This window comes from Propithecus coquereli, unplaced genomic scaffold (genome assembly GCF_000956105.1).
Source record: "Propithecus coquereli isolate 6110/MARCELLA unplaced genomic scaffold, Pcoq_1.0 Scaffold212, whole genome shotgun sequence".
NCBI classification, from domain to species: Eukaryota; Metazoa; Chordata; class Mammalia; order Primates; family Indriidae; genus Propithecus; species Propithecus coquereli.
In genome coordinates this window covers 1,464,786-1,490,690 of record NW_012146301.1, presented here as the reverse complement: position 1 = coordinate 1,490,690, position 25,905 = coordinate 1,464,786, and the positions used below count along the sequence as shown (strand labels likewise).

General features: G+C 38.7%; 2 protein-coding genes across 2 annotated transcripts in view; one reads left to right on the top strand and one right to left on the bottom strand.

Moving 5' to 3' along the window:
• UBAC2 (UBA domain containing 2) overlaps positions 1–25,905 on the bottom strand; it is a 175,336-nt gene that overhangs the window by 56,252 nt on the left and 93,179 nt on the right. Inside the window, exons 5-6 of the mRNA XM_012644452.1 lie at positions 13,042–13,165; positions 9,238–9,285 (exon numbers count right to left, since the gene is read on the bottom strand). Of these exons, the coding sequence (XP_012499906.1) occupies positions 9,238–9,285; positions 13,042–13,165 (172 nt within the window). The remainder of the gene's footprint in view (positions 1–9,237; positions 9,286–13,041; positions 13,166–25,905) is intronic.
• Positions 19,734–25,905, top strand: part of GPR183 (G protein-coupled receptor 183) — a 13,605-nt gene continuing 7,433 nt past the window's right edge. Inside the window, exon 1 of the mRNA XM_012644451.1 lies at positions 19,734–19,885. The gene's annotated coding sequence lies outside the window, so the exon portion shown is untranslated. The remainder of the gene's footprint in view (positions 19,886–25,905) is intronic.

Sequence of the window (25,905 nt, the reverse complement as noted above, 5' to 3'; positions counted from 1 at the left end):
GTTGAAGATGAGGTTTGAGTTGCATTTTTAACCAAGCATAGAGAAAGGGCCAGTTAAATATCTTGATGATCTTAGAAGAGAAAGCATAGCTACAGGCCAGATTCTTCCTATCAGAAAGAAAAGAGAGAAAAGAGACTGCCAATGAGATGAAATTTTCTTGGATATTTTTTCAGCCCACAGAATTCATAACAAAGGCTGCAGAAAGTTGTTGATTATGAATTTCGGGGCCTTTGGGAACTTTGAAAATTTCTTCATATCCAAGATTGCCCTCCAGAATCATGTCTCCATTGATGATAAATGGGGCCTCATCTTAGTGGTGTGCTTAAGGGGAGATCTAAGAACAGCTCTGTAAGATTCTTGTGGTTGGAACAGACACGGAGAGGCTTGACATGTGCGGTGGAAGGCACTGGACTCACTGGTCCTAGAGCAGAACTCTTGCCTTTGTCTGGCTCTATCACCTGTCACTCACACAACCAAAACCTCAGCCTCCCCGTCTTTCAACTGGGAAGCCCAGGTACTCTACCACTAGGGAGAGCACGTCAAGAACTTACTAAGGCAGTACACTTTGAAAACATCCTGATAATCACATGGTTTTATAGTGTGTTATAGCACAGTATTTATTCTTTTGATAATAATGAATTTTAAAACTCAACTATTATTTACAGAATGTATATCAAATTTCAAACATTATACTAGGCCCTGGAGATTATAAAGAATACTACATAATTCCTATAAACTGGAAGACAAGGTTCCCCTACAACTCGATAATAAAAAACAAACAAACAAACAAAAAAACCCACAAAGAACTAATAGCCTGATTTTAAAAATGGGTTAAGGAGTTGAACAGACATTTCTCCAAAGATAATATACCAATGGCCAACAGGTATATGAAAAAATGCTCAACATCAACAATCATCAGGGAAATGCAGATCAAAACCACAATGAGATATCACCTCACGCCTGTTAGGATGGATATTATCAAAAAAAAAAAAGAAAAAAAAAAAAAAAAAACCCCCCAAAGATAAGTACTGGTGAGGCTCTGGAGAAACTAGGACCCTTGTAAACTGTTGGGGGAAATGCAAATGGTACAATAGCTATGGAAAATGGCATGGAGGTTCCTCAAAACGTTAAAAATAGAACTGTCACATGACCTAGTAATCCCACTATTAGGTATATATCCAAAAGAATTGAATCAGGATGCCAAAGAGATATCCACACTCCCATATCCATTGCAGCATTATTTACAACAGCCAAGATGTGGAAACAATCTAGCGTCCATTGACAGATGACTGGATGAAGATAATGGGGTATATGCATACAATGGAATACTATTCAGCCTAAAAAAGGAAGGAAATTTTGCAATATGCAACAGCATGGATTACCACCTTATACTAAGTGAAACAAGCCAGTCACAGAAAGACAAATACTGCATGATTCCACCTATATGAGGCATATAAGTTAGTCAAATTCAGAGAATCAGAGAGTAGAATGGTGGTTGCCAGGGGCTGAGGGGAGGAGGAAAAGGGGAGTTACTAATCAACTGGCATAAAGTTTCAGTCAAGATGAATAAGATCTAGAGATCTGCAGTATAACACTGTACCTATCGTCAACAATAACGTATCGTACACTTAAAATTTTGTTAAGAGTGTAGATCTCAAATATGTCCATCCTTCGGGTAGTGCGCATTGCACTCCTTGTGTATACAAATACCCGTCCCCTCCTCCCTCCTCCCCCCTCCTCCCGTCGCCCTCCCTGTGGTACAGATGTTTAGGTTACGTGTGTTGCCCTTGGTTCCCCCCCCCAATTCCGTGTTTCAAATATGTCCATCCTTCGGGTAGTGTGCATTGCCCTCCTTGTGTATACAAATACCCGTCCCCTCCTCCCTTCTCCCCCCTCCTCCCGCCGCCCTCCCCCTTTCCCAGCATCCAATAGATGCTGTTCTGATATGTGCATTTATGTGTCGATCAGTTAATACCAATTTGATGGTGAGTACAAATGGATCCCGTTCTGCTGCTCTTGTGGTGCCCCACTTTGGATAATGAGCTTAAGTTTAATCCAGGAAAGTGTAAGAGGTGCTAGATCACTGTCATTTCTTATGATTGAGTAATATTCCATTGTGAACATATACCAAATTTTGATAATCCACTCATGGATTGACGGGCACTTGGGTTGTTTCCACATTCTTGCAATAGTGAATTGTGCTGCCATAAACATTCAGGTGCAGATGTCCTTACCGTAGAATGTTTTGTGCTCTTTTGGGTAGATGCCTAATAGTGCTATTGCTGGATCGAATGGTATTTCTATTTTTAGCAACACACGTAACCTAAACATCTGTACACCCATAATTTGCTGAAATTAAAAAAATAAATAAATAAATAAAGATGCAATCTTTAAGCCAAAAAAAAAAAAAATGCCATCATTCAATAATATGAACATAAAGTTATTTAGGAGGCAATCTATTATTTTCTGTATTATTATCTTCTTTAAATTTAATGGAATCTGACATTATGGAAAGTAGAATGTGACAAACAAAATTCAAAAGAGTGTGCTATCTTGGGAGAAATAAAGATAGTTGGATTTTTATCTTCTCTGTAAACAAACAAAAAAAAAGAGTGTAGATCTCATTAAGTATTCTCACTACAATAAATGTATATGTATATGTGTATGTATACATATATATATATATACACACACACAGACAGACAGGACTGACTCAGAAAAGGCTGAGTCATGACTTAGATGAATAGATTTTTCCAGGAGAAGAAGGGATATGTGGGTAAAAGAAGGGATATAGCTGGAAGAAACTACAGAGCTCTCTTTTCAGAACACAGACATAAAGCTACTACCTACATTTCAATCCTGTCTCTACCACTTATCAGCTGGTGTACTTAGCAAATTACAGTTATGTGTTGCTTAACAACAGGGATATGTTATGAGAGATGTACCCTTGGAGAATTTTGTCATTGTGTGAACATCATACTGTACTTACACAAACCTAGATGGTATATTTTCATTCATATATATATTTTTTTCATATGGAAAACCAAATGTCCCAGCACCATTCCTGAATATCAGTCATTTCCCCTACTTCATCTGCAATGCCAATATCAAGTGCCACATATCAAGTTTCTACATATGCTTCATGACAATCTATGGAGCCACCATCCATTGTTTACTGAAACACCATTATGTAGCACATGACTATACTTAATTTCTGTGTCTTGATCTCTTCATCTATAAAATAGAATAATTCCTAGTTCATCAGGTTTTTTATGAGGTCTAATTAATATTCGTAAAGTGCTTAGAAAAGAGCCCTATTAGTTTTTCTCTAGGTTATACTATGGGAACAAATTATCCCAAATTTCAGTATCTTATAACAAAGATTTACTTGTTCATGTGACATGTTGGCTATGGCTCTGCTCCATGTGTCTACTTCATTCTGGGGTCTGAAGGAGCAGCCTCTCTCTCTGGCCTGTGTTTTTCTCACGGCAAATGGAACAGGGCAATGGTGGAACCACACAATGGTTCTCCAAGCTTCTGCTTGGATAAAGCATTTGTCACTTCTGCTCATATTTCAGTGGCTAATATACGTCACAGAACAAAGCCTGATGTCAACAGGCCACACAGGGCCCTATATAGGGAGAGGCCCAGAGAGGGGCAGAAGACATTTTGAACGAATGTATTATTTGAACAAACAAAAATATTAGAACAAATAATATAATCTACCACAAGTGCCTGGTACACAGTAAATGCCATGTGTGTGCTAAAGAAAAATAAGAGATTGCACAACGGCACAGAATCCTGAGAATGGATGAGATGCTTGGGAACAGTGAAATGTTCAGTGTTGAAGTATATGGCACACAGGGGTGAGAGTGGTACGCGAGGAGGTCAAATTTTGAAAGGCTTTGAAAGGAGGTTAGGTTTTTGCCTACAGGTAGAAGATAAATTGCAATAATAAAAAATTTTTATAGGTATTTTCAATAAATTTTATAAGGCACTTCTGTCTGCCAGCTTTATTAAGGCATTAGTATAATTTCGTTTATTCTTCATGGAGCATTTAAAAATCACATGTCTACTAGTCACTGCCTCCCTGTGTAATACCTGTCAGCCTGGGACTGAGGTGCGATTGCTATAACAAGGAAAAATATATGCAAGGTTTCTTCCAGTTGGCCCGGGCTCCCTGAGGTCAGGATAGGGGAAGGTGGCATAGAAAGGGAGGGAGGAAAGAGAGAAGAAGACAGAGGATATGGATGGATCGATATGAGTGTGATTGTGAGTGTGTGTGATGTACAACGAACTATAAGCACTTAATTCAGTGCTGGCATCACACTTGCCATTTTAATTATAAAAGGGTGAAAGCACCCTCCCAGTACAGATGTTTCCTAAGGACCTGCTGGCTGTCTTCTATTATATTATACTTCTACATGTGGTCCTTTCACAAGTTCCACCACTCTCATGGTGTTAGTCAGTCTCGATTTTTCTTTGCAGCTTCTGTCCTCATTTTCAATGAACTGCTAGAAAATAATCTAAATCACTAAAATTTAATTGGAAGCCTTGAGTATCAGGTGAATTATCTGACCTGCTACCCTGTACCCCTCTTTGGTCAATATGGAGAAGAAATCTAAGGGGAGAAAGGTTAAACAGGAAAAAAGGCAGCAGGGAGAGAAGAGGAAGAGGTGTGCAATCAGGGGGAGGCACAGGGGACCCCGCATACCATCATCATTCACCAGGGAGCAGGCCAGGGCCTGAAAACATACTCCAAGGAGTTTACGCTTTCACAGGAGATTATGCCATTTCCATTTCTTCATAGTTACTATAAGGCAGTACTTTATTTTTTGTCTTTAGAACTATTGTGGAGGGAAGAATGAAAGGCAAATCAGAGCCCACGAATAAACTGTCCCGACTCCTTACAGATGACTCATTTTCCCTTCCCCTTCTATGATTTACAAACTTTCATAAGACTTCTATAATCTCGCACCATCGCTAAGTGTTTTTGCTCAAAAAGCATTAAAGATCCCACTGCTTACAGACAACAATCCAAACTCAGACCACAGTCGAAGTCCTAAATAATCTGTTGTCAATCTAAATTCTAATCTTACTATTGGGTAGAACAGATTTTTTTTCACACTAAGGTTGCCTGATCACAAGATAATCACAGTCTGATATATGGTAGGGAACAAGTAACAACTGCAGGAAATGGGTACAGTGAAGGGCTGTGTTGAAGGGAGAAGCCTGGAGTCTGAGGCCTGTCTATTAATTCACTCTCAAACAGCTTAGAAGAGGACCAAATAATGATAAATGTGTGAAGTGTAAAAGTAGAAAATTGGCAAAAGCAGGCTCTTTCTATTTTAATCATGCCGGAATCAGATCAGGCCTGAGACCTCAGCTTCTGAGAATTAGGGTACATCCCAGTGGTAATGACTCATTATCATGATTCATAAAACTGCAGAAAATGAAGAAGTACTGGGATATAGATGCCTCAATAGCTCTCTGGAGAACCACAAAAAAAGAATTTAAATAAAGTTCAATAAGTGAGCAATGCTTTCTTTAAGGAAAAGAAAGTATTAATGTGTAAAAAGACTACTGGAATTGTGAATGTTTAAAGACTGGCCTAAATTTTGAAGGTCTCTCGTAAGACATTAAGAACAGTTGAGCACAGTGGTGTTAATACGATGGAAGCAGGTATTTACTCGTATTTCATGCTAAAACTTTTGAAGTACTCATTTAAACTGAAATATTGTAGCCAAATGAAATATGTCAGTTGGCTACAATAACCAAACTTTCTAATTACAATTTTGCAACTTTTCATGAAGTCATTTTTTTAAATATTAAATGTTTTTATTAAAAATCAGAGCTGTCAAAGGAGGGACAAGGCAACATAAAAACATTTATCAATAATACATGCGGGTAATCTCAAAGTAATCTTTAAGCACAACTGAAAGTCCCTCACCTTTCCTGGGCAGGAGCTGGAATCTCTGCTGGATCACAGGAGAGACATGAAGAGGGATAGCTGTTCTAGACAAATTAACTTATTGCTCCTGGCAAGCTAAAAGCTATGTTTTCCCTCAACTCAGCAAAATAATTTAGTCCTCATTCTTTTCTGTGACGTCACTGAAGACAGAAAGTGGGCTCCAAACTAGTAAAATACTGTATTGATGTAATTTGTTAATCTCTTCTTTTAATCAGTGGGATATTTTAAAGTTACATATTCAGAGACATCTATAATTATGCAAGAATGAGGGACAAAAGAAGAGATAAAAACTAACTTAAACAAAGTAAATCAACCAATAACTAACTAAATAAAATAAACTCAATCCAAAGTTGGCAGCTTTCCAGAAAAGCATGAGTAAAGTTTTTGGTTTCTATGACAGCAGATAAACAAATGACTTGTATCTCACACAAGTTATCTTTGTGAAAAGAGCTCTTTCTCTTAAAAAAAAAATTAATTGCCAGATTGAAATAAAATTCCTTAACACATACAGTAATTAGGTGAACAATTGGTTTCAATGCTAAAAGGTGAAATTTCATCAATAAATTTTGTAACATTCCCCCAAAACACTGAATACCCATGTATGCATTTCTTTTGGGTAGTAAGAATTTTATTCCTTTTTTTTGTATTTTATTTAATTTAGCATAAAGACCAAAAAAAAGAGAAGTCACTTGATCTATACGGGAAGAGAAGTCATGTTGCGCAAGAGACATCTGGAATAGGCAAACTGTGGCTCTGTGAATCTCAGACTTGGATCCTACAGTCAATGGTGTATATTATTCAAAAATAATTTTGATATCATCCTTTATAATCATCCTTATCTAAAGTATACCATATTATACTAAATATTTCATAATAAAAATGTACATTTTCTAGACAAAGTCAGAAAGAAAATATTCATTAGGTTCAAAACAAGCACCAACATTTACAGTATAGCAAGTAGGAAGACTGGCTATGATTACCACTGATATCAATCATTTTAAATAAACATGGTTAGTGTCATTCAATTACACCAAGGTTAATATGAAGATTTATCAGATTTTTGATCATGGTAGGTCAATAACTTTGGCTGAATCAATACTGTAAAAGGTGAAAAATTCGGCTGGCTTAGAGATGTTTATTATTAGTAGGACTCTTTAAAAATTTTTTTTTTTTTTGGAGACAGAGTCTTACTCCGTCTCTGAGGGTGGACTGCTGTGGTGTCAGCCTAGCTCACAGCAACTTCAAACTCCTGGGCTCAAGCGATCCTCCTGCCTCAGACTCCTGAGAGGCTGGGACTACAGGTGTGCACCACCAAGCCCAGCTAATTTTTTCTATTTTTAGTAGAGATGGGTCTCGCTCTTGTTCAGGCTGGTCTCGAACTCCTGACCTTAAGTGATCCTCCCGTCTTGGCCTCCCAGAGTGCTAGGATTATAGGCGTGAGCCACCACACCCGGCCAGTAGGGCTCTTTAAAATTCTAAATCATCTTGGAATTATATTCCAAACACAGTGCAATTTTGTGCACCCTTCTGAAACGAGGGATTTTTATGGTAAAAATTCTTGTTTAAACTTCTGATTCCTTTTAAAAAGTTAAAACAGGCACCTTACTACCTGTTAAACATGTGTACTAAAAAAGACTATGACCATAATATGTATATTTTAGATTTTAAAAAGACTACAAAGAGATGAAAAATGCCACCTCCAATTCTAGAGCATTGCATATCATGAAATGAAACTTTCTGAGGTGATAGCAAGCACTTAATCTAAAACCAGGAGTCTAAAAACAGAATCAATAAAGAAAATGGAATGTTTTAAAACAAATGAGTCACATAATGAGTAACTAAAGAAGGGTATGAATATTGAGAGCAACTGAATTAATAGTGAACTAACACAAAGAAATAGCATACAATAAGGTACTTTAATATTTGAATGCTTTAGGAAAATATTTTAAAAAGGACTCAAAACCATCACTGCTGAGTGAAATAAAATATACCATGGAAGAAACAGTAAATTTTCATACAGCTGTCATTGTCATAGGTAGCAATGAGCTCCCTAGTTGTTGTCCTCAGGCTGGTTAAGCTACCCTCAATCAAGCTGGCAGTTCAAGTGGGGACCAGCCTACTGGAGAGAGCCTGGCAACTGTACCCCAGGATGTCCCTGAGCCACGAGTCTTAAGAATACCAGATGGATGGCCAGGTGCTTTGAAGGCCTCACAGTAGGGTTCAGCTCTGTGGTCCTGAAGCAAATCAGGTATTTGGATAGGTAAGAAAATACTTAGGGGAAGACAAAGTGACTTTGAGCCCCAGAACCACTTGGTTGGAAGCACATCAGCTGTGGGGAATGAAGGCTCACGTTCTAGATTAAAAGGATGAACACAGAAAAGGAATAAAATAGCTTAAAGGAAGGAGAGAAGTAAACAGGCATAAAGAATGACACACTGGCCGAAAACACCAGTCGTTCACCGAAGAAACAAGGATAAATAGCGATAACTTACTTAAAATGTCTATAGTGGAATGCATAGTTGTTTCCAGAGCCTTTCCCTTTGATGTTATACATATTACTATGAATCCATTCTGTAATTTTCTTAGTCTTTTCCAAGAAAGAAATTAAAACTATACTCTATACACATCTACATCTGGAGGTTCAAATTTAAGTCAGGGATGAAGAATAAAACTCAACTTTATGCTCTAAATTTCTTTTTAAATACCTCATAGAGAGTTTAAGATAAATGCTTATTATTAAAATAAAATAGCATAGGGAGGGGCGAAATGAAAAAATTCCAGCACAGAACTAAGACTCCCCAAATGCTTTGGTTCATTCCCTTCTGCTGCGATGAGTCTTCCGTCAGGTCCAATGCACCTGACTTTCCAGTTAGCCCTATTTTTTTCCCTTGCATGATAATGTCTCTTTAAAAAACAAGCAGAACATCCCCTTATTTTTAGTAATTCCAACTTCTTCATTTTTGATCATTTTTTTCTTACTATGAATTAGACAACTAATGTCATTTAAAAACGACACTGACAAAAAATTCAGCTAAAACTTTCATCAAAATTACCTTGAAAACTGAGATAACTGGCCTCCTTTGTCTTTATTTTCCATGTGACTGGCCCTTTTTAATCACTAAGGAAGTAGCACTGAGCCGGACCTGACATGGTTAAAAGAATGTTGGAGACAGTTGAATATGACCCACAATCTAAATATGACTTTTTCCCTAATGTTTTTTCAGAAGAGAGTGGGAATTGGAAGCAAGGAAAAAAATCACACTTACAAGTCCACTTATGGCTACAATCCAGATGTAGGAACCAGAGGTGAAAAGCTATAAAAGAAAAGAAAAAATGCAACTAAAAATGAAATTCAACTGCCAGTCACAGCATACTTACTTTTACATAACTATAGTCATGACCATTTATATTAAGTATTAACTATATATGCCATAATATAGATAATCAAATAAAAATTAATAAATATCAATTCTATTATTTAAAAGAAAATATTACTATTATTATTATTATTATTATTTTAATCAAGACCTCAGACTTTGTATAGCTTAAAACAGATTGGATGGACCTGGCCCACTTCCATGCAAAGAAAAGTAAGTGAAATTCAAGCATATTCTTATTTATAAATGGGCACCAACTGACTTAAAAAAAATAAAACACTACATATAAAAAATTATTAGAATTAACAACATACAAAATATGTGGTCATCATCCCATGCTTGGTGTTAGGTATGATATCTATTTACATAATTTTCTCATTTTAATTTCTTATCATTGTTACTCTAAATTTAGATGGGAAGAATTCCGTCAGCCAAATAGGTCCAAGTCCAATGCCTACCTGTCCTAAATACTGATATGCTCATTATAGCTCACCCAAGGAAGAGCAAAATAAGGAACAATAGCAAAGTTAATTAATGGCAAAAGTAATTAGATTTAGATCTCACGAAATCTTTTCCTTTGTTTTCCAAATCATTTATATCTGAGAATTGTGCTCAGGGTTTAAAAAAAAAAACAAAAAAAACCATAAGCCATTTCAAAGTGTGCCCGAAGGAAAGAAACGATTTGTGGCCTATTGATTGGGAGTTTAACTACTTCCGATGCAGAGAAGAAGTGGGACACTCAGGCAGGATAGCCCAGGTTCACTGCAGATGCTGTGCTGGATGAAAATCTCAAAGTTCTGCACACTTACCAAGGACGCACAGAAAGAAGACAGAGACAGAGGGGAAGAGCTGACAACATACAGATAAAAAAGAGGCAGCGCCAGCTTTAGTCCTAGCTCACCTAGAAACGAGCATTGGCTGCAACTTTAAATTTGATCCTCTGATCTAGCGTGGATGCTTGTTTAGCATAAATGACTCATAATAACAAGGATGAGAATGGTGTAGACAAATATTTTGCTGTAGTTTTCTTGTAAAAATAGAAAGAATAATAAACTAGCTAACACTTTCTATGTGCCCGGCATTGCCCTCAAGGCTTTTCATGTGCTGAACTCACTGAATCCTCCTCACCTGATGAGGGAAGTTCACTTGATTTTTCCAAGAGAAAACCTAGCAGTTAAGTAATCTGCCCCGGGTCAGCAGCTAGTAGGTGGGGCTGGGAGTGCATCCAGGCAGTCTGGGCTCCACAGCCCACGCTCCCCACTCCACTATGTCTCATACACAAGTAAAAAGAGCATGTCATTTTGTCAGTTAAAAAAAATGATTTCCTCTGGACTCTTAAGCCCCTCATCTTATCACACTCGGTCCCAATTGTGTCTGCTTACATTCTGACAGTGTGTGTTTTCTCACCGCTGGGCTCCCTGGGGACAGGTGTCATGTCTCATACTTCATTTCATCCTCCATAGCCCCAGCACAGGGCATGAGAGGGCTGGCTCACAAGCCATTTGATAATGTAAATGACTCTTAACAAGCATTTTGACCCTTCTGATTATGATTAAAGTCATTAACTCATTAATTCATTCACTCAACAATGTCCTTGGCTTCAAGTAGCTGTGGTGGGGAGGGAGAAAGGCCCAGAGGGGAAGGGGGCAGGAGAGGATGGACATTTCAGGAATGGAGAGCTCAGCCATACTCCTTGGGGCTGGGCAGGGCTGGGAGTTGGTACTGGACAAGCAAGAAGAACCCTGGCTGCCTTCATGCCGAGGACTTGAGTTTTCAAGAAGCCAGTGAGGCATATCTCCACCTCTGCTTTCTGATACCAACTTCTACCTCACAAAGTTATTGGAAATATTATGAAAACATTAGAAATTTATATTATCGTGAAAAAAATACCTGTGGTAGTTGCATCTACATTTCTGCCTTTGGCATGGCTAACAGGACACTTCCACTGTGAGCCACAAAATACTGCTGAAATAGCACTAAACACAAGGGCTCCCGTGACGGAGGCTATGCGGCACCTCTGTCCAACTAGGATCCCTTTTCTCCAAAAGATTAAACATACTACTCATTTTGCTTTATGCCAAAAAATAAAAAAGCAACAAAAAATACATCCACAATCTCAGAAAAACAACTGGTGGTACCTATGGAAACATAAATTATTAATTAATAATTGGAGCCAACTGACTTAGCTTTTTATCTATTCAGATTACACTAAACATGTAATACTATTATCTCTACTTCTTAAAATACCCCTGTAAAGTAGATATTATCCCCACTGTACAGAAGGGGGACAGGTGGCTCAGAAAAGGTAAGTGACAAAGCCAATAATTACCAGACCAAGTCATTAAACCAAAGTCCATGTGGCTCCAAAGACTTTCTACAATGCCACACTGAATTCCTACTCCATAATTAATAAAACAGTGCTTTTCATCTGCAAAGATTCTACCTTAGAGTTGGAAGGAACTACAGTTAACATGAGGCTCAGAGGGGTTCCATGACTTCCCTAATTTGACCCAAGTCTCATGGCCAGTGAGAGCCACAGTGGGACTAGAACTTGGGTCTTCTGAACCAGGTCTAGGATTCTTTCCATCATTCCACACTGCCTCTGACACAAGGCTTTAGAAAGTTAAATCTGCTACAGCAAATCCAAACCATAAGAAAAAACTACAGAAACGGACCATTTGGCTATACAAATATTAGGTAGGATAAGGGGGTGTGTAACAGTATGGCGGGTGACAGATGAAAAACAGATTTCATGAGAAACGGTCGTAAAAGTAGTAAGGAAACACCCACCCCAGATGAGCCATTGATAGCACTTGACAGCAGACTGGAGCAGTGAGAGGAAATGCTAAAGGTTAAAAGGGGAGGGAGGAGGGCATTTTGAAATGACACTAGTATCCGGTCTGCTATGTGTGGGATAAAGAATGTTATAAGTATTAATCAGTGGATCAAAAGGCCAGGCTACACATGGCAGCACAGGAAGCTGTAGAATAAAACTACATCAAAAGCTGTGAGAGTAAAAGAAAAGTGACAAGTAGTACAAGGAGAAAACTGAAAATCGTGTGTGTCTTCTACCACAGGGTCTGGAGCCCAGCAGGGAGCAATCAATATTCACTGAATATTGGTGAAGATAACCTTTCCGAATTTAAGTGAGACAATAAGTCTCTAATGGGCTTCATAGCAAACCATGTAGCAAATGGTGACACTACCATCAAGTCCACACAGACATAGAAATAATAAAGTTGGAAATGCTTCACGAAAACCCCAAAGCTCAGGCTGGTAAAGCATACTAGGTTTCTTCTCCAGAGATTCATTTATGACACCGCATTCAATAAATTAATTTCATGTTGATTTTCTACCTTCTACCTTTTGATTGTTTTCATTTGTTTCCACTTCATACTATGATTTTTTTAAAGCACTTACACGCAATTGTACAATAAAATGAAAATATTTTCCACTGATACAAATTACAGTGAAAGCTCTTATCAGATTTCTAAAGACTATGAAAGTGTATTCTAGTACCTTCTATACCTTGATGCTCTTGTTCTGTAACACTTCCTTTGATCATTTGATATAGATCATAAGCAAAACTTATGGGGAAAAAGACACTGTTTTCAAGGAGATCAAATGAGAAAAAGACCAAAAAAAAAAAAAAATCTGGTTAAAGAAATGTGAACATAAAAATGCATACTGTACCTGTAGTCCCAATATATAAATCAATGTCTTGTTTGTGATGGACAACGGGCCCAGAATTTGTGCCACTTGGACTCTCGGTATGGAGCAGTAAAATGGTACAAACAGAGCAAACACAGGTGCCAGGCTATGCAAACAAATAAAAAAAAAAAATCACACTAGTATAAACAGTGAATTTAAAATACCAATGGCAGATGTATATTTGAAGTAACATTGCTTATAATTTTACTTCAGTCTGAAAGCATGGTCATAGATACACAAGTTGGTTTCCAAACATGCATGATGGCCACAATAATTTGTACTTACACAAAATACTTTATGAAAACTCTAATTATCCTATCCTATCCTGTGAACCCTTCCGAAACCACTGCAAAGTGTTTCAGCATCTATTAATTAATTGTGAGGCACCGTGAGAAAATTTAAAGGGGATGCTACATTTTCTTCCCACGTATGACTAAAACTCTAATGAAAGAGACTAGACAAACCAAAAGCAACAAACGTTAGAATTCTTCATGGTCAAATCCCAAAAGCCTCATCTCAGGCCTTGTCCAGTGATGTGTCCCCATAGTACTGACACTGTTCACCTCCTGCCCTCCCTCCCTCAAATTTCTTCCTCCTTTTGTCTCAAACCTTGTTTCTCACATCAGTTTCCCAATGATTTCTCAAACCACTCTCCTGCCCTATCCAGGGTTCCATTATAGTTTTTTCTTCTTGCTCTAGTCTCTGCCTGTTAATACAATCTCAACCTGTTCTATGGCTTCAACTAAGAAAATGAAGTCAGTCCTAAAACTGCCTGCCTGCCCCTCACCCTGGCTCTGAAATTCAATTTGACACCTTCAACTTGACAGGTACAAAAGTCACATGTGTCTTGCTACTTAAAGTCTTGCTTCTCTCTAATCCATCTCTAAATATTGTTAACAGTATTCCCCTCCCCAAACACAATGCTGATCATGTTACTTGCTTGCTCAAAATCTTTCCTTCCACAGGCTGCCAGGATCCAAAGATGGATAGCACAGCAAAGCTCTGTGGTTCTTTCTTATTGCTGCAGATTCCCACAACTGCCCTCCTCTCTTTCTCCCGCACCTGGCCCATCACACACAAAGCTCCCTCTCTCACACATGCACACGCATGTGCGCACACACGTGGCTGCTCTCTGGGCATGTTAGGCTCCTTTGACTATACACTGACACAGGTTATTCTTTCGACCTAAAACGTTCTTTCTACTTTCCTGCTTAGGAAACCCATCTTGTATGACACTGCTCAGCTCTTCTCAGAAGACTTCTTGGACTCCTCCTGGTGGTTAGTAGCTCTCTTCTTGCCCCCAAAGCTATGCCAGTTTCACTGTTTCAGTGAATCAATGAATCAACTGGGCACTGGCCAGGTCAAGGCAGGATGCCCAGCACAGGAACTGCATCTACATCTAGGAGTAAGAAGCAGTCCCTAACCTCAGGGAACTCATTTCAGGATTGCAAACTCACATTCTTACAAGGGCTAGGCAGGGAACATGAATGAGCAGAGTGGTTTGGGCATACACTTGCACCCATTTTTCATTAAACACTAGGCTTAATTACTCAGTCTATCTTTTACTTTCCCGTTTTTTTTTAGGAATGGCATCAGTACAAAGAATTATTTCATTACCATAAGAAAAATGCAAGAACTGTTTTTCACTTCTACAAAGAGACGTCTTTGCTGCCATTATCATGGAAACACAGGACCCTCCTGGCCTCTTGTGCATTTTCTCATCCTTGATAGAGACTATGTTATAAAAAAATCATTCACTGCCCTCTCAATTCTACTATTAAAAACAAAACAAAACCAACACACACACACACACACACACACACACACACACACACACACACACACACACAGCAAATGTGATCAACTGCAGCCACATCAACAGGTATTGATAAGAATGCAGCAAATGCTAGAACAGGGAAAACCCCGACCAGTAAAGGTCTAAGTGCAAGCACTGGGGGTACAGAGATATGTAAGATACACCTGGCCGGCCATCTAGGCCATCTAGTGAGGAGGACAGCAGGGTCAGGGTAGCAGAGGGACATGCACAGCAGGCTCTTAACACATTCATCAGTCTTGAACTCCACCTTCCTCTGGCCCCCCAGGCTGAGCACACCCCAGGGCAGGGAAGGAAATGTAGCCCTGTTTCCCCCAGCATCTGGCACAGGGTTTGGCACAGTTTAGGAGCTCCTTAAATCTGAGGCAATGAAATAATCCTTATTCTTGAACAATTGGATGACCCATATTTTAATTAACTATATAGGGTTTTCGAAAATCTCCCACTAGATTATTAATTTTGAGAAAAAGTGCCATATTTTATTGAGCTTTGCCCCTCCCTAGTGCCTAATGCAGATTCTTACACATAATCCAATTGGGTATTTGCTGGATTAAAAAAAAAATTAACAAAGTAATTTCTAAATACTACACAAAAGAACTGCTTTTGTCCAATTCTAAACCCAATTAAAACAGCTGTGCCTTCTTTTCATTGAAAAGTACAAGTTAGTCACCCCTGGACTTAAGATTCTTGACTCCCCTCCTTAGAGTAAAGGCCAAGGTCATGACAAAGACCTACGAGGCCCTGCATCCCGCACCTCTCCCATCTTTTTTTTGGAAAAGTGCAAATATTTAATGACATCATCAAAATCTCTATTGTTATTGTTTTTAGGAATAAAATATTTTATGGTATTTACAGCTTTTAATTACAGGCATACCTTGATTTTTTACACTTCACTTTGTTGCACTTTGCAGATACTTTCTTTTATACATTTGAAAGTTCATGGCAACCCTGCATCCAGCAAATCTAACAGTGCAGGATTTCCCACAGCATGTACTCACTTCATGTCTCTGTGTCGTATTTTGGATAATTCTTAAAACGTTTCTAACTTTGTCATGATTATTGTATCTGTTCTGATGATTGTGATCAGTGATCTTGGATATTACTGTTGTAATTCTTTGGGGGCACCATGAACTGTGCCCATAAAGATGGTCAACTTAATCAATAAATGTTGTATGTTCTGACTGCTCTGCTGATTAGCTGTTCCCCCATCTATCTCCCTCTCCTTGACCCTCCCTATTTCTTGAGACAAAAGAATGTTGAAATCAGGACAATTAATAACCTACATTGGCTTATAAGTGTTCATGAGAAAGGAAGAGTCACACATCTCTCACTCGATTTAAAACAAAGGCTATAAATGATTAAGCTTAATGAGGAAAGCAGCTCAAAAATCAAGATAGGCCAAAAGCTATGCCTTTTGTGCCAAAAAGTCAGCCAAGTTCTTTTTTTTTTTTTTCCATCTTCTGCTCTGTGGAGCAGCACCTTCTCAGAGAAGCCCCCTGACCACCACACTTCAAACTACAATCCCCCACAGCCCCACCCCACTCTATTCCTTTCCTATCTTTCCCCATAGCACCTACACCCTTCTAATCTACTGCATGACTTATTTATTTATCATCTATTTCCCCGACTAGAATGGAAGTTTTACAGGACAGGGCCTTTGGTCTGTTTTGTTTGCTGCTTTATCCCCACTGTCTAGTACTGTTCCTGGTACATAGTAGGTATTCAATGAATATTTTCAGGAAAAATACATTTTCCTTCAAAACAGTAAAATTATACAGCAGAATTTGCCTTTTGTTTAAAAAAAAAAACAACAAATAAAAACTCTTTTCCTTGGTAATGGATTTAAAACATATGGTTTCAGCTGGGTGCAGTGGCTCATACCTATAATCCTAGCAGTCTGAGAGGCCGAGGCAGGAGGATCACTCAGGCCAGGAGTTCGAGATCTGTGTCTATAAAAAAATAGAAAATTTAGCTGGGTGTGGTGGCGTGTGCCTATGGTCCTATCTAGCTGCTTGGGAGGCTGAGGCAGGAGGATCACTTGAGCCCAGGAGTCTGAGGTTACAGTAAGCTATGATGACACCACCACACTCTATCCCGGGCAACATAACGAGACCCTGTCTCAAAAGAAAAAAAAAAAACACATACAGTTTTATACATATGCTCAAAATATCTCCTATTGATCTCTTGGTTAATAAAATCCCACTGGGGCTAGCCAATTGCACTGGAGCTCTCACCACAGAACATGTCCTTTGAGGTACTAATTTCATAGTTCTGTTTACATTTGGCAATAAAGTATAAATAGTATTGTCATAATTAAATAACTTGAAGTAGAGTTCTTGTTTGAGGTTCTGTTTCACTGTAAACTAAAAAAGACTGATAGGAATTTTAGTGACCACAGTTTACATCTTATACACCAATAGAAGAAGTTTAAAAATTCCTTAAAAGTTATGAATCACTGTATAATTTTAAATGATGACTAAATACTAGACCACATATACGTATAATATTAACACAGAAGCACATATTTCAGACCAGAATTATATGGGTTGTTCTGCAGAAATTTTCCATTGTTATTTCTATACACATAGACTTGACAAAATACCATAATGTTATTAGTCACTGACCAGTTTTTCTCTTTTCCTTATTTTACGAAAACATCTGTTCTTCATATTGCCAACAATACTTCAGTTTGACCTTTTTCATATTGTGAATAACTAACTTCTGAAAGCCCTTTCTGGCTTAAGCATATGAGGCTAGCAGTACAGAAAAGGAGGAGATAGATTTTAAAGAATTCATTCATCCTTTAATTAATACCACTAATATTTACTGAACACCCACCACCATATAGTCACAATGGTACTTGATAGAACAAATGAAACAGAGACCCAGTTCAAGTTGAAAACATCCATTTCACCTCTTTTATAGAAAAGTACGTCAACTCCACTTTTATAATACAATCACAGCTCAAGAAACCCAGGTAACTTTCAACAACAATAAAAATAAGGTTTGTGAGCTCATGAAATGATCTCATATGCAGCTTTAATAGCATCTTGCAGGACAATTGCCCTATAGCCCCTTCTTCATACACTTAACTACTCTGATACCAAAAAAACAAAAACCAAAAAACCAAAAAAGGATAGACCTAGTTTGCCAGAAGAGCTACTTTAACTAGTTGAATCCTTCACTATATAACAATGTTTCACTTAGTAATAACTATTTCAAAAATTAAAAGCCAAAAAACTCCACCAGGATGAGGATGGCCTTTCAACAAATCAAAAACTTTCTCAGTAGTGTCATCTTTAAGTAAGGAGGTCGCAGCATTACAAATTCCCACCAAGTGATTTTCAGCAGTCCCCAACCTTTTTGGCACCAAAGACCAGTTTCATGGAAAACAATTTTTCCACGGACTGGGCTGGGGTGGAGTGGGGATGGGGGTGTGGTGGTGGTGGGGGAAGTTTTGGGATGATTCAAGTGTATTACATTTATTGTGCACTTTATTTCTATTATTATTACATTGTAATATATAATGAAATAATCATACAACTCACCATAATGCAGAATGTAATGCCGCCACTGATCTGACAGGAGGCAGAGCTCAGGCGGCGACGCCAGTAATGGGGAGTGGCTGTAAACAGGGATGAAGCTTCGCTAGCTCATTTGCTGCTCACATCCTACCATGTGGCCTGGTTCCTAAATAAACGGTCCATGGCCTGGAGGTTGGGGACCACAGCTCTACATCATCCCTCAAAATCATCATTCGATTTATGCAAGCATCTAAATAAGAAATGGCATTTTCCATTTTTTTTTTTTTTTATGATCCCAACTTTTAGGAAGGACTCTCACCTTTTGATTGGAAAGCTATCTCAGGTTACCTCCTCTTACTGGCCCTCCTTCTATTCTCGGGAGCCAGGAAGACTGACATAAGCAATTTAAACCCTTTTCTATGATACGGTTTCCAAATGTATGAGAATAATGATCATATCCCTGCAAAGCCTAAACATTCCTGCCTTATTCAATCATTTCTCCTCAGACCTGCTACCCAGGCTCCCACACCCCAGGTACAATCTAAGTCATCTACACCCTTTATAAAATGCAGCACCCAGAACTGGCTGGGAATGGCTGGATCAGTCCTGGATAAACGTAAACAACACCACCTCTGTTGGTCTGAGCACTATATTTCTAGTAATTTGCCTCCAAATAAATTGCGTTTTGACAGCCATGTTACACTGTTGGTTTAAATGGAGCCAACTGACACTACAAGGTGGCAGAGTACGTCTCTTTCATTTGGTACACAATAGGCTGGATTTTACCTATAATGTGCCTCACTTCGACACTTTCCCTGTTACTCATGTGTCCACGCAGTCACTGATTCAGCTGGCCTCTTATCTGGAAACGACTAATCCTGTCCACAGCTAAAATTGTGTTGTTCTCCCACTCACCACAGAAACCTGTTTCTTTCTCATGAGCTGTTGATAAGACAAAGTATGGGTAAACCACTCCCTGATACCAAGTTTCCAGGTAATCAGAACAGTTAAAGTTGACATTTTTTTCCTTAAAACATTTTAAAACCCATACTTTTACACAGAATATCATATATAAAACCATCAGTAACTATGAAACTTTTGTTTGGTTAAGGTTTATTGCTAAGGTTTCTTTCAAAGAATTTTTTGATACTTAAACTTTTATAGAAAAGTTTATAAAGTTCCATAGACATCTATAATTCATAAATTCCAAGGGGCTTTTGGATAGTTGCTTTTTTTAAAAAAATCACTCTAAAAAATTTTCACTTCCCATTTAAAAAAAAAAGTGCACACACATAATGAGGCTAACTGATCATTACATGCTCAGTCACAGGGTGACAGAAAAAAACAGTCACCACCATAAAAGGATGTCTGCATAGTCTCTCTTAAAACAACATGCCACAGTTAACTTACTTCAGTTTGGGCAAATACTGACTGCTACCACACACAGACCTGAACGAGTCACTGAAATGTAAGTACCAGATATTTTGCTTTTTCAACAAATTCTTCTGAGTTAACAAATTCTTTGAAAGCCTAAGTTCTAAGGTAAAAGGTAAAGGAAAAGAATCTATTTAATAACCAGCTACCAACAATTCTAACAAAATTATGTTAATAATATAATTTAGATTCTCTGGTGACTGGCAGTTCTAATTAGCTTTTATTAAGCTATGCGAAAGCAATGGGTCATGCCATAAACATCTTTGCTAAAAAACAGGGCTTACTTTGTTTACTTCTGTGTGAACTTGCAATGACAAAAAATAGTTATCAAGTACAAATCAGCAAATATTGTCAATACTTCAGGATACTTTAATATGAAGGAAAAGGAACTGAATTATTTTAAAATGGAGTATTCCTGCACAAATGTATTATATATAAAATTTAACAAGTTACTTAGCATGATTTAAAATAAAAGAGTCCTTACATTTTAATATTTGATCACTTATCTATGTATACAATGTCTTTTCTATACTTAAGATTATTTCTTAGGATAGAATTCTGATAGTAAAATTCCTGGGGCAAAGGGTATATTTTTTAAAGCCTTAGATATAAAATGGTACTTTTGGTTTACGAAAACATTTTACCTATTTACTATCGTACCAGCAGATAGTAACAGTCTGGGCTTTATTGTCAGCCAATATGGATGTTTTAATTCCAACTATAAACAATTAGATAAAAAAAATCTTGATTGTTTGGTTTATATTTATTTGATGATCAGCAGGGCTAAACATATCTACATACATTTTTCTAGAACTTCTACATGCCTGGAAAAAAAATCACAATGAATTACATGCAGTGATTTTCCAATGTGTATGTTCAGGTTGGGAACAGAGGTAACAGAAACTCTTGGCAAAATATAAGCTGTGAAGAGTCTTCCTCTAAGGGAGAGCGTGAGTTTTTTGGGTTTTTTTTTTTGGTGAGAGGTACAGGTTTTTGGGTCACTCTAAGTACAATATATAGTGCAATGGGTAAGACCAAGGGGGGCTCTGGAAGAAGGCTCAAACCTAGGCTCCATTATTTACAAGCTGTGTGTCCTCCTACAAGTTACCTAATGTCTTCAGTTGCTTCATTTGTAAAATGGGGAGTAATAATACTGCCATGTCCTTACAACTTTGCCTCTCACAGTAAGTGCTAAAAAACCATCATTTTTCTTCCATCTCTTTGTCCATTAAAAGACCAAAAGATGAGTCCAACAGTCAAAGTTTCCTTGCTCTATCATTTCTGTGAGACTTATTTTTCTTGAACTTATTTTCAGATCTTTATTTTACAGGGCATTTTACATAAAGACTGAGTCTATGAATGACCATACATCTAGCTATGCTTATTATTAGGACTCCACATTTGTTAGTAGTTTAGTGCATGTTTTCTCTCTGGGGGCTCATTGTACTTTTTGGACATAAAACTGCAAAGCGCATACTGCTGTACAAAGCATTCTCACTCGCATGCTCATGTATTATGTGGGTGGCTGTGGTGATAATTCCTTGTATAAATTGCTTTCATCTGGCTTCCTAGAGCTTATTAGTACCACGACCAGTCATTTAATGGAATAAACATTAACGCAGGTCACTATACGACTTTCATCCATTTATTCCATAGATATTTACTAGATATCTATTGTAGGTTGATTCTGCAACACTCTATGGGACAAAATGATGGAGGAGATAAAGTCATCATCTTTAAGTTTACATTTACAAAAGAGCTTACCACCTAATAAAGGAGTTTACAAGGGATCCTTTTCTCTCTGCTAGGTTAAGGCCTGTTGGAGTTGTTAAAAGGCCCTGAGTGTGGCATGTGCTGAGGACATGTAGTATATCCTCCAGTCTGAGTAGTTTATCAGCTTCCCGAGAAGTCTGTAAAATATTGGGCATCGATACAAAATGAGATAATGCATGTGAAAATCCTCTGAAAACTGTGGCAGTAATACAGATTCTTATGGTATTTTGAAAGCCCAAAGAGAAAAATAAAAAATATTTTGTTAAATATCTGCAAATACCTAAAAGTATTTGTAAAAGTAATGTGAAACTAAATTAATGGGTACAATGAACACTATTCTGGTGACAGGCACACCAAAAAGTCCTGATTTAAGCATTATACAAGGTACCCTCCTCTTCACCCTTGTTCAGACAGGTATGAGTTAGTATGTGTTAAAGTTCTGAGATGTCTTCCCATTTTATGCTCTACCCAGACCAGATCACGTTGGAAACAGGAACTGGGGATAACACATATTGTACTGAATGTGATTTCTGCCTGGGTTTGAATCCTGACACTTAGATGTGTCTTTAGGCAGCTCACTTAAGTGCTCTGTGCCTCAGTTTCACCATCAGTAAAGGCATTTGTGAATGTTTTGTGAGGATTTAATGAGTGAATACGTGTAGTGAACCCAGGGCAGTGCCTGGAACACAGGCTTAGTAATATTGGTTATTATTACTCATCAAAGGCTTACTGTAGTCTAATAAGGAACCTTTCACTGAGGATCAAGAAAGCTGGGATTTTGCTATTCTTTAACCAGTGGGTATTTATTACATATCAATCATGGGTCAGCTTGAGATAGAATAAATTAACACCACCACACATCCCCACTCACATATTTCAGAAGCTTGCAGGAGGCAGCAAAAAGATCCCTACCACAGACACTATTATGAGCACAGTGCCCTAGCAAGGACACCCCACTGCCTTTCGGGGTGGGGTGCGGGATGACAGAAATCAGGAAAGCTTCCGGGACACCTGGAACTCAGTCTTGAAGGAAAGTAGGAGTAGAGGACACAGGACAGGGGAAGGGGCACCAGACAGAGGGAAGAGTGCTGTTGGCACAGAGCTGTGAGGGAATACGGGACATGCAAAGATTGCAAGTAATTCAATATGGCTGGAGCTAGAGCTCAGTCAGAGCGAAGCTGGCCAGTGACTCGGCTGAAGAGGGAGCGGAGCCTAGTCATGAAGAAAACTGTGAGACATGGTGCAGCACTTGGGGTCTGCCCAGGGTTCCATGGCCTCATGTGAAGGGCCTGGAGAGAGGCAGCTGTAGTGGTTCCAGAGACGGGCAGGTGGCCAAAGGCAGGCAGAGGACAGCACACAGATAGGCAGAGGGACAGACATGGATGTGTGGGGCAGAGCAGAGGCCACGTGCAGAACGGGGCTAGGAGGCTGAGGCATAGGCACTGCTAGCTGACTGCAGGGAGCAGATGAGTGAGGACACGGAGTCCCCGACACCTCCATGACCCCTGCCTTGGCTACCTCAGGGAGATCCTGAGCAAATGACCAAATGGATCTGGAATTCAGTTTATGCATAAATTAAGGATATTTAATGTTCCTAATTTCCATGAAATAACAGAGAAAAAAACAAAATTTCAAACTCCCTTGAACTTAAAGGAAAAAAGGTACATATTATTTCTAGAAACCTTTTGTACTCAGAAGGGAAATATCATAAAGACAGGGCTTCATTATAAAAAACCTCTTGGTAGCATGCAGTTAGTTATCCCACATACAGGATCCTACAAATCACATCGCATGGAGACATAGAGTATCTTTCTTACAGTGAAATGAGTGCTACAGAGGGATTCTTTAGTTTCTTCCAGTTTCCTAAACATTATGTCATCTTCATCTTCAATGACTTCCATACCTTCGTAGTCAGTATTAAAGCCGCCAAAAGCCACACAAGGAATAAATGATCAGTGAAAGAGAAATAGCTGAAATATGTGAAACCCCAAATGTACAAGTGGGTGTTTAGCCAAAGAACCCCATACTCAGGCAGCTTCCACTTTCCCTCATTTCCAATGGATGTGCCTGTGAAGTTGAATGAAGTTGGTCTTCACGGGGTGTCCACCAGGTTCAGGACACCACAAGAGGCACAAAGAGGAAACTGCAGACTGGTAAACACCGTTTTGTTCTGTCTTGAAAAAGTTCTCCGTGCTTTGTTCTGCAAATGGCCTTCTGTAGACATACTGTGAGATGGCCTGAGTGGGCTATGACAAGGGGGCACCAGTAGGGTCACAGGGCTAGGGGCTCCTTGGGAAGGCTGCCCACTGAGCCCCTCACTTTGCCACACTCCCATGGGCCAGAGAAAGCGAGCTCCCCAGGAGGTAGGGGAGGTCCCCACAAATAGACTGACCACAGTCAACTCTCCTCTGAATATCATCCCTCTGCTATGTGTAATTTTTGGGAAGGATACAGGAATCATTGCCACAATCCTTCTAAAACATGAATCATGGAAACAGACATAGCTATCAATTTAGGACTCAAAGCTGGCTGGGGAAAAATCACCTTAAGGTGGAAAATGAAGCTCTTAACGAGATTATGGGGTGTGTACTGACTATCCAGGTGGTCAGTCAACAGCGTGCTGGAAGGGGCAGTGAAGTAATGGCCATGACTGTGCTGGTCACAGCTCCATAACCAGGAATTAATGTTTCCCACCTGTCCATTTTACAGGCAAAGGGCACACACAACAGCTCAGGTGGTGGTTGTTTAGCTAAAAGGAGACGAGAAAATCGTTGGTTGAGAGCTAGGATCCAGCATGTGTGACAGTGGACTAAACTCAGATGTCTCTGTTTGAACAGCAATAGGAGGCTTTTTCAAATAATTAAGAAATACTTACAAAACTAGGTAAGCAGAAGAAGTAAAGAATGATTTCTTTCTTCCACGGAGCATGTTTGTTCTCAAGGGAACTGAAACAGCCTCAGCCACAGTCCTGATACATCTGTGCTTGCCTTATTTCCTCAGTAGAACCATCTGCTTGTGACTCCAGTTAGCCTGGAGCCTTCATCTTCCCCCTCCTTTCCCAATGATTTTATTTCTCCCTGTTCCAGAAATTCCTCCTTGATCTTAGCCTTTCCTCAAGAAAATAAACAAAGTAGCAACAGAAATCAGAGAAAGAATTGGATCACACAACACTTAGCATTTAACAATATACAAATATAATTAATATCTTGGAGGCTCCGCTGGTTGTTTCTGAAAATGTACTCCTGGAATTTCCTCTTCGGTGCACTCACTGTGAGCACTTTGAGTCAGATCACCTCTTTGTGTAAGCTGGGTCAAGGGCAGATTTGACCCTACGGAGAAGCCACCTCCAAATGGTATCATTTCAGCATGACCTGACCCATTCAAGTCATTGCTAAAGCCTGAATTTAAACAGAATTCCTAGAAGGTTAGCCCCTTTTCACTTAAGGTGTTGATGATTGTAAAAATAAATAAGTATTTTGGGGTAAAGGTGACATTTCAGGAATTGTAAAGCAAAAACCAAATGCTGTTAATCTGGTACCAACTAAGTCCTTGAATAGGTGAAGGTTCTGTGTCATGAATAAAAGCTAAGAAACACTTTAATTATCCAGTAAAGTCAATTAGGATCACAGAAGGCATATGTACCTTGTGGAAAAAAACACAAATGCCTCCAAATCGGTATCCAAGGTAAATATTTCCAGAGTAAAAATTACATTAGAGCTTAGATATTTTCTTGAATACCAATAAATGAGTTTTTTACAGGCCTTTTATTTTTTTCCTTTTGTGGCTAGAAAGAACCTGTCAGTTCATGTCAACATGTCCGGTTATGCAAAAATGAGATGATAATATCTCAAGAAATGTTAGCAACTCTATTAGTAATGAAATAAATTCTAGAGAAAAACACACACAGACCCACTTCCAAAAACATAAGTAAAAATACTTTGGAAGATATTTTGCTGAGGAAGAAACTTAATGTTTTATATGTTAGGATAACAGTAATATTAAAAGGATCAAAATGCATTAGACACAAAACTGGGACTGTCTCCTTTCTTTACTAGTAAAAACAAGAAAATGGTATAGATGGCTTCCAGGGTGATTACCATGTGGTTAATTTTCAAGAATGGTGTTTTGAAGGCCAACAGAGCCTGCTCCTTGGGTGCAACCTGAATGAGGATCCACACTTCATGCAGCCCAGTCACTGTCTGTGCTGTCAGGGCAAAGGCTACCGTCCTGACTCCTGCCCCTCAGTGTGTAGAGCATGAAGGATAGCTTAGGGAACACTAA